The sequence below is a fragment of the Ascaphus truei genome, chromosome 20 (assembly GCF_040206685.1).
Source record: "Ascaphus truei isolate aAscTru1 chromosome 20, aAscTru1.hap1, whole genome shotgun sequence".
Classification (NCBI taxonomy): domain Eukaryota; kingdom Metazoa; phylum Chordata; class Amphibia; order Anura; family Ascaphidae; genus Ascaphus; species Ascaphus truei.
The window spans coordinates 18115498-18125304 of record NC_134502.1 but is presented as its reverse complement, the minus strand read 5'-3'; the positions used below and the strand labels follow the sequence as shown (position 1 = coordinate 18125304).

General features: G+C 51.9%; 1 protein-coding gene across 2 annotated transcripts in view; it reads right to left on the bottom strand.

The window, feature by feature from the left end:
* Window positions 1-492: 492 nt before the first annotated feature.
* TECR (trans-2,3-enoyl-CoA reductase) overlaps window positions 493-9807 on the bottom strand; it is a 39782-nt gene continuing 30467 nt past the window's right edge. For both annotated transcript variants that reach the window (XM_075577367.1, XM_075577366.1), the window contains 4 exons: window positions 3331-3388; window positions 1904-1992; window positions 1400-1445; window positions 493-860 (listed from right to left, as the gene is read on the bottom strand). In XM_075577367.1, the coding sequence (XP_075433482.1) occupies window positions 733-860; window positions 1400-1445; window positions 1904-1992; window positions 3331-3388 (321 nt within the window). In that variant the 3' untranslated portion in view covers window positions 493-732. The remainder of the gene's footprint in view (window positions 861-1399; window positions 1446-1903; window positions 1993-3330; window positions 3389-9807) is intronic.

The following is a 9807-nucleotide window of genomic DNA, read 5'->3' as shown; positions in this document are numbered from 1 at the left end:
AGATGGGGCAATTTCCCCTATTTTCTATACCTACTGCAGAGGGGACTATTCACCCGATAACTGCATATACTTCTCCCATAGGACACCGTTTACCCTGTAATTCTTCGCACCTTCCCGTTAGGTGGGCACCCAATAACCCTCTACTTATCCCACAATTTACCCTATAATTCACTCATGGGGTGCATGGTCATACGCTGTGCCCGGGCCCCACTATTTCTATGTCAGGTTGGGCGGGGAGGAGGGTCCCAGCTCCGCCGCTGACTGTAGCTCCCTGTTCCTCACTCGGAGCCCGGCCCCGTTGCGGACTTCACTCCTGTATCCTCGTGTCTGTGCCACAACGTGCGACGAAAGGAAGCGGCAGATCATGGCAAGCGGGAGTGTGGCAGTGACCAGGGGATAGGGCAAAGCGTCGCTCCCTGTGTTCCCCTCTCTCTGTGTCCGCCCTCTCCCTGGCAGTGTTAGTGTCGCACACACACACAAAAGGACAAGGACTCCAGGGACAGATTTAATCCAGGTGGGAACCAGAAAGAGGCTGGGCGGCAGGAGGTCAAAGGTCAGTGCAGACGTTCAGAGGTCAGTGCAGACGTTCAGAGGTCAGTGCAGAAGGGGAGATTAGGCAGTTAAGTGACCACAGGATTGTAGGGGGGCGGAGGTCATAGGATAAATAAGGTTAATGGGGGAGTAGAGGGGTCAGAGGTCACAAAATGAAGGGTATTACAAGGGAGGGGCAGGTCAGAGTAGGAAAGGGATTATGGGGGATCGGAGGGGTGGGTAGTCTCTGAACTCCTTCAGGTAGCTGCGATGTTTTCCTTTGGCCCAAATCGTCATCTGGATAAATCCAACGAGGGAGAAGAGCGCGACTGAGGGAAAGAAAGAACGTTAGACAGCGAGGAAGAGAACGTGACAGAGAGCGCAAGAGAGCACCACAGAGCGATAGAGTTAGACATGGACATAGATGGACAGAAAGAATCAAAACATCAGAGAATCAGTCCTGCAGAGAGTCAACGAGAGTGGAGAGAGCGAGTCAACGAGAGTGGAGAGAGCGAGTCAACGAGAGTGGAGAGTGTGAGTCAACGAGAGTGGAGAGAGCGAGTCAACGAGAGTGGAGAGAGAGCGAGTCAACGAGAGTGGAGAGAGCGAGTCAACGAGAGTGGAGAGAGCGAGTCAACGAGAGTGGAGAGAGCGAGTCAACGAGAGTGGAGGGAGCGAGTCAACGAGAGTGGAGAGAGCGAGTCAACGAGAGTGGAGAGAGCGAGTCAACGAGAGTGGAGAGAGCGAGTCAACGAGAGTGGAGAGAGCGAGTCAACGAGCGAGCGAGTCAACGAGAGAGAAAGATGGACACACACACACACACACCGTCCCAAGGGGTCTCACTAAGAGAGTCCGGAGAGAGACTTACCCGGGAGACACTGAGTCATGATGGCAAATCCCATCCACGAGCCGACCTAAGACATAGAAAGAATGAGAGGGTGAGAGGGTGAGAGGGTGAGAGGGTGAGCCACTGCCCGAAACAAACTCAGCTCTGAGTTCCTTCCAGTATCCATCCCCCTGCAAAGTGTGGCTCTAAGGGTCCCTGCAGAGCGTGTCTCTAAGGGTCCCTGCAGAGCGTGGCTCTAAGGGTTCCTGCAGAGCGTGGCTCCAAGGGTTCCTGCAGAGCGTGGCTCCAAGGGTTCCTGCAGAACGTGGCTCTAAGGGTCCCTGCAGAACGTGGCTCAAAGGGTCCCTGCAGAACGTGGCTCAAAGGGTCCCTGCAGAGTGTGGCTCTAAGGGTCCCTGCTGAGCGTGGCTCTAAGGGTCCCTGCAGAGCGTGGCTCTAAGGGTTCCTGCTGAGCGTGGCTTAGAAGCCCCTCCCCCTCTGATGTTATCTCCACCCCCTGCGTTAGCGCCGCCCCTGTGACCTCACCTCATAGGTGTAGTTGGGGCAGGACACCAGCAGAAAGAGCCATGTGAAGGGATTGCGTGTTGGGAAAGGGATCTTACGGGTCTTAGAGCCTGGGAGAGAAAGAGTTAATTATGTTATTGTAAGAGAGAGCATGGAGGGGGGGATAGAAAGAGAACGTGGGAGAGAGAGTGGGCAGGGGAGGGGGAAGAGAGCGCGGGGAGGGGGAAGAGAGCGCGGGGAGGGAGAGAGCGCGCAGGGGGGGAGAGAGAGCGCAGGGGGGGGGGAGAGAGCATGGAGGGGGGGATAGAAAGAGAACGTGGGAGAGAGAGTGGGCAGGGGAGGGGGAAGAGAGCGCGGGGAGGGGGAAGAGAGCGCGGGGAGGGGGAAGAGAGCGCGGGGAGGGGGAAGAGAGCGCGGGGAGGGGGAAGAGAGCGCGGGGAGGGGGAAGAGAGCGCGGGGAGGGGGAAGAGAGCGCGGGGAGGGGGAAGAGAGCGCGGGGGGGGGGAAGAGAGCGCGAGGGGGGGGAAAGAGCGCGGGGGGGGGGGAAAGAGAGCGGGGGGGGAGAGAGAGAGCGCGGGGGGAGAGAGAGCGCGGGGGGAGAGAGAGCGCGGGGGAGAGAGAGCGCGGGGGGAGAGAGAGCGCGGGGGGAGAGAGAGCGCGGGGGAGAGAGAGCGCGGGGGGGGAGAGAGCGCGGGGGGAGAGAGAGCGCGGGGGGGAGAGAGAGCGCAAGGGAGAGAGAGCACGGGGGGGGAGAGAGAGCGCGGGGGGGGAGAGAGAGCGCGGGGGGGAGAGAGCGCGGGGGGAGAGAGAGCGCGGGGGGAGAGAGAGCGCGGGGGGAGAGAGAGCGCGGGGGGGAGAGAGAGCGCGGGGGAGAGAGAGCACGGGGGGGGGAGAGAGAGCGCGGGGGGGAGAGAGAGCGCGGGGGGGAGAGAGAGCGCGGGGGGGAGAGAGCGCGGGGGGAGAGAGAGCGCGGGGGGGAGAGAGAAAGCGCGGGGGGGAGAGAGAGCGCGGGGGGGGAGAGAGAGAGCACGAGGGGGAGAGAGAGAGCGCGGGGGGAGAGAGAGCGCGGGGGGAGAGAGCACGGGGGGGGAGAGAACACGGGGGGAGCGCGGGGGGGAGAGAGAGCACGGGGGGGAGAGAGAGAGCGGGGGGGAGAGAGAGAGCGGGGGGGAGAGAGAGCGCGGGGGGACAGAGAGCGGGGGGGAGAGAGAGAGCGCGGGGGGGAGAGAGAGAGCGCGGGGGGGGAGAGAGAGAGCGCGGGGGGAGAGAGAGCACGCGGGGGGGGAGAGAGAGAGCGCGGGGGGGGGAGAGAGAGCACGCGGGGGGGGAGAGAGAGAGCGTGGGGGGGAGAGAGAGAGCGGGGGGGAGAGAGAGGGAGGGGAAGAGAGAGATCGGGGGAGAGCGATGTCGGGAGAAGAGAGGGGAGGGGGGGAGAGAGAGATACTCACCGGCAGGTCGCAGGTTCCTTAGAGCGATGTGTATGGAGAAATTACCCAGCTGACAGAACTAACAGACACAGAGGTAGAGATTACACACTATACACACACACACACACACACACACACACACACACACACACACACACACACGTGTACACAATTATATAATACACACCGATTCATTCACTTTTCCCACACTAATCCAAAATGTGTGCGCTAACGAGTCAGGTAACGAAACGCGCAGGGCGGAGACTCCACGCAGTGACGTCACTGGCAGTGGACGCAGTGGAGCTTTTTCGAACCGCCGTGTGGATATCGGGCGGTCCATCCAGCCCTACTCCTCCGGCCCGGCCATAGACTGTCGCACCGGTTTGCCTCATTGCCTGTTAAGACGTCGGCCTATGCGGACGCTTATTCCCAGGTTCCTGGACGGTGACTATACACAGAGCCTCTCCTAACTTTTCTCCATCACAATTGTGTGTGTGTGTGTATATGTGTATATACATATATACAGTGGTTGACAAATCACCAAAAAATCTACTCGCCACACAAAAAAATCTACTCGCCACCTGGTACCAAACGTGTGCTGCTTGGGCCAATATTTACTCGCCCGGGTGTTAAATCCACTCGCCCGGGGCGAGCAAATGTATAGGTTGGTCAAACACTGTGTATATGTATAACACACAAAGAAGAACTAAGACAATCCCCTAAATAGCACTCTAAAATATACCACAAGAATATTAATGTAAAACTGTAGTGAAAAGAACTGGATGCTGCTCAAGTGCAGAAAATGAAAAAGATTTGATTATGAGAACAGCAATGAGTACTACCTTAAAAACATAAACACACAAATGGCAGCTCCAAAAAGATAACAAACAATGACTCACTGAAAAATATATATTAAATGCTAACTGATAATCTAATAACTAGGATGTGTCCAAATAATAAAGGTATTACACAAAAACTAAGCTACTAGATACACAGAAAAAACCCTTAAAGTAAAAGACCCTTGCTAACTAAAGATCACTACATCTAGATGCACAGGGAAAATATAACATTTAATAAACCTAAACACATGCAATGGTGTCTAGGAGAAAAATGAATAAAATATGTGTATCTGTATGTGTGTGTATGTGTGTGTATGTGTGTGTATATATATATTGTGACAAACAGCTTACTCCGGGGCTCCGTCGTTTGTCCGGGACTGTTTAGAACACGGTCTTTTAGGGTAGGTTAAATGATGAGGCGTCACGTACTGTTCCTTTAAACAGGCTATGCCTGGTTTATTCAGTCCCAGGCACTGAGACTGCCACAGTGCATACAACAGAAAACAGATCAAAACAAAAGCTGCTCACCTGAGTGATAACTTAACTTAGATATCCCTGACTCAGGGTTGGAAGTGGCTTTTCCACTTCCAACAACAAAACACAGTACTTTTGCAGTCTTACACAAATGAACAGAAAGATTGAACCTGTTTGGGGAAGAGGCTTCTCCCCTCTGTAGTTCAGCAGCCTTCCAGCCTCCTGGCTCTTGTGGGGAGACCAGAGCAAACAGGAAATCAGTCTTTCATACCTGATTCCTAATTAGCATGACAGGTGACAGAAATCAGGCAGCAGACAAACTCTGGTCTGGATCTCTCATCCCTCAGTTCCAGCGCTTGCCAAACTGTGGGATGGAGTGTATGTATTATAAGGCTGCACTCCCAGGCCAAACAGGATAGAAACTGTCTAGTATCCTGGGAGCCCTATATACGGAATTTATTACCATCCCCTGGTTTCTGTCACATATCCTCCCCCCCAGCTCAGACCTCGAGGGATGAGCGACCATGGATATTAGGGAGTGCATCCTTGACAACCCGTCAGCATTGCCATGTTTGTGCCCTGACCTGTGTTCCACAGAAAATTTAAAGGGTTGTAGGCTTAGGAACCACCTGGTCACTCTAGCATTCTTTTCCCTGTTTTGACACATCCAGGTAAGGGGTGCATGATCTGTGACCAACCGGAATTTTCTCCCCAACAGGTAGTATTTGAGCGTCTCTACAGCCCACTTTATTGCGAGACACTCTTTCTCTACTATGGAGTAATTTTTCTCCTGGGGATTTAGTTTCCTACTTAAATAAAGGATGGGGTGCTCCTCACCTTGAGACTCCTGGGAGAGTACCGCCCCCAGCCCTACCTCAGATGCGTCGGTTTGGACTACGAACTCTTTGGAGAAGTCAGGTGTGACCAACACTGGTTGGGCACAGAGAGCTTCTTTCAGGCTTCTAAAGGCCTGTTCGGTTTCGGGGGACCACTTTACCATTAGCGGTCCTCTTGCTTTTGTGAGGTCAGTTAGTGGGGTTGCCTTAGTTGCAAAATTGGGAATAAACCTTCTATAGTACCCAATTAACCCCAAAAAGGTCCTTACTTGTTTTTTTGTAACTGGCCTTGGCCAATTTTGTATCGCCTCCACTTTGAGTGTTTGGGGTTTGAGTAAACCTCTGCCAATAGAATATCCCAGATACTTGGCTTCCTCCAGACCAATAGTGCATTTAGCGGGATTAGCAGTTAGTCCAGCAGACCGGACTGCGTCAAGCACAGCTTGGACCTTTGGAAGGTGGGATTGCCAATCTTCACTATGGATTACCACATCATCCAGGTAGGCGGCAGCATACCGAGCATGTGGTTTTAAAATTTTATCCATCATTCTTTGGAATGTGGCGGGAGCTCCATGTAAGCCAAAAGGCAACACCTTATACTGAAAGAGGCCGTCTGGGGTTGAGAAGGCTGTCTTTTCTTTTGCCCTTTCTGTGAGGGGAACCTGCCAGTACCCTTTTGTTAGGTCTAGGGTTGTGAGATATCGGGCTTTGCCCAGTCTCTCTACAAGTTCATCTACCCTGGGCATAGGATAAGTATCAAATTTTGACACCGCGTTTAGTTTCCGGTAGTCATTACAAAACCTTGTTGTACCATCTGGCTTTGGGACTAAGACTATAGGGCTGTTCCACCCACTTTGGGATTCCTCAATTACACCTAGTTTTAGCATTTTTTTAACCTCTAAACTTATAGCCTTTCTTTTGGCCTCTGGGATTCGGTACGGTTTAAGGTTAACTCGGACCCCCGGTTCAGAGACTAGGTCATGTTCAATTATGCTAGTTCTACCTGGCCGTATAGAGAAGATTTCTTTGTTTCTTCTCACTAAATTCTGAACCTCTCGTTTCTGATGAACAGACAGGGTTTCAGCTATGCTAACCTCTGGGTCAGTTTCTTGATTCTCTGACGGACCTGGGGGTACTAGGGTTAACAAGACTTCTCTATCTTTCCAGGGCTTGAGTAGGTTTATATGGTAAATTTGCTCAGGTTTCCTCCTACCTGGCTGTCTTACCTTATAATTTACTTCTCCCACTCTTTCCAATACCTCATATGGCCCATGCCATTTAGCAAGGAATTTACTCTCCACGGTGGGAACCAGAACTAGTACCCTATCACCTGGAAAAAAAATTCTGACCCTAGCACCCTTATTATACGTATTCCTCTGTGCTTCTTGAGCTTTCTCCATGTGTTCCCTCACTATGGGTAGGACTGCAGCAATGCGGTCCTGCATCTGGGCAACATGCTCTATTACACTTCTGTAAGGGGTAACCTCGTGTTCCCAAGTCTCTTTGGCTATATCCAGTAAGCCCCTTGGGTGTCGGCCATACAATAGTTCAAACGGGGAGAAGCCTGTGGATGATTGGGGAACTTCCCTAATGGCAAATAACAGGTATGGTAACAAACAATCCCAGTTTTTCCCATCTTTATCAACCGCCCGCCGTAACATGCTCTTTAAGGTTTTATTGAACCTTTCCACTAAACCATCTGTTTGTGGATGATAGACTGAGGTTCTGAGATGCTTGATTTTTAGGAGTTTACATAGCTCTTTTGTTACTTGGGACATAAATGGTGTTCCCTGGTCAGATAGAATCTCTTTAGGAATCCCGACCCGGGAAAACAGAACTACTAACTCTTTTGCTATGTTTTTAGCAGAGGTGCTACGTAGGGGAACTGCCTCCGGATATCGGGTGGCATAATCTAATATTACCAATATATGCTGATGTCCCCTAGCAGACTTTATTAGGGGTCCTACTAGATCCATAGCAATCCGGTCAAATGGTACCTCTATTATGGGAAGGGGTACCAATGGGCTGCGGTACGCCTTGAACGGGGCGGTGATCTGACATTCTGGGCATGAGGAACAATAATTCGTAATTTCTGCCAGAACCCCAGGCCAATAGAAGCTTCGGAGAACCTTTTCTTTTGTCTTTTCCACCCCTAGGTGTCCCCCCAATGGATGACTATGTGCGAGGTGTAATACTACGTTACGGAATGTCCGTGGTACCAACAATTGTTTAGTTGTAACTGATTTCCTTTTATCAACCCGATATACTAGGTCGTTCTCTACCTCGAAGTAGGGGTAAGCAAGTGACCTATCTGGTTGGCCAGGAGTACTATTCTGGTCCCGTATATTTCCCCTTGCTACCGCTAATGTGGGGTCCTCCCACTGGGCCTTCTTAAAACTCCCAGGACTGACCTCTAGGTCAGCGAGGGTCTTATCCGGTTCTGGGGTGGTAAGTGTCTGCTCAACATCTTGATTTGGGGTATTCCCTACCAAAGTAGTGATGGGGAAGGGAATTTTACAGCACTCCTCCTTTTCCCCCTTCTTATTTGGGCCCTCGTCAACCTCCATTTCTGAAAAAGGGAAAGGATTTGTTTCTTCTAATACTTCGTTATGGTCCGCTATTGAACTCTGGGCGCTATTCTGAGCGGGGGACCACATTTTTAGAAAATGGGGAAAGTCGGTCCCTATTAACACATCATGTGCCAGTTTGGGTACAATACCCACCTTGAAATCTAAAGAACCAAACTCTGTTTCAAAAAAAACATCAACAGTGGAATATTCATGATTATCCCCATGTATACAACAAATTGCCACTCTTTGCGAACTGTTTCCCTGTTTCTTCTTAATGGGCAAGAGGTATTCGGACACTAGTGTGACCATGCTCCCAGAGTCAAGAAGTGCCCGAACCCTCTTACCATTAACCTTTACAAATGCCCACAGATGGTTATTCAAGGGGTCCTCTGGGCTAGGGCCCATACATTGGGACAACAGCGAATAATGTTCCACGCTGTTGCATTGCATGGGCTCATCATTTAGTGGGCAGATTTTTGCTGTGTGGCCCCTCTCATGACAATTTACACATTTAGGTACATAGTCTGTGTCCCACTTAGAGCCTTTTCCCGGCTCCCCATGTTGGCTATTGCCCTTAGTGTGCGAACCACTGTTGCTGGTGCTGCGTGAAGGTGGTCGCCGCTCTTCAGCGCCCCTTAACCCCGGTACCCTTTTACCGTCTCTGGAAGAGTCCTGGAACCTCGGGTAGTGGGGTTGCTCCACGACTGTGGGTTGCGGGTGCTCTTCTGCTGCATTGTACCTTTCTACGAGGGCCACAAGCTCATCCGCATTGTGGGGGTCACTCCGACTGACCCAACGGCGTAAGGCAGAGGGAAGTTTCCTCAAGAACTGGTCCATGACCAACCGTTCCACGATGTGGCTGGCTGAGTTGATCTCGGGTTGTAGCCACTTCCGGGCGAGGTGGATGAGGTCATACATCTGGCTTCGGGTGGCTTTATCCATCGTGAAGGACCATGCGTGAAACCTTTGGGCGCGAACAGCCGTGGTTACGCCGAGGCGGGCGAGGATCTCGAACTTCAATTTTGCATAGACGTTAGCTTCGGCTGGCTCTAGATCAAAGTAAGCCTTCTGGGGTTCGCCGCTTAGGAAGGGTGCGATTAGACCAGCCCACTCAGCTTCTGGCCATCCCTCTCTCTGCGCCGTGCGTTCAAACGTGAGAAGATAGGCTTCCACATCATCCGAGGGTCCCATCTTCTGAAGGTAGTGGCTTGCCCTGGTCATTTTCGGAACTGGGGCTGCCGCTGCCAGTGGAAGGTTACTGATAGTCCCCCTCAGGATCTCGAGTTCCTGCTGTAAGCCCTGAGCGAACCGCTTTTGCTCCTCTCTCAGCAAGCGGTTTGTCTCTTGCTGGTTTGCATTCGCGTTTTGCAGGGCTTCATTCGTCTGTTGCTGGTTTGCATTCGCCTGTTGCTGGTTTGCATTCGCCTGTTGCTGGTTTGCATTAATCTCTTGCTGGGCTATTAGCAGCTGTTGCTGGGCTGCATTCGTCTGCTGCTGGTTTGCATTAATTTCTTGCTGGGCTATTAACAGCTGTTGCTGGATTTCATTCGCGTCTTTCTGGGCAGCGACATTGCGTACCAGCGCACCCACCACGTCTTCCATCTTGTTTGCAGAGGATGAAAAAAACTTTTTTTTTTTTTTTTTTTTTTCCTTTCAAAGTTCTTCAACCCGCAGACCCCCTAGTGCTCTGCCCGCATTCTCCACCATATGTGACAAACAGCTTACTCCGGGGCTCCGTCGTTTGTCCGGGACTGTTTAGAACACGGTCTTTTAGGGTAG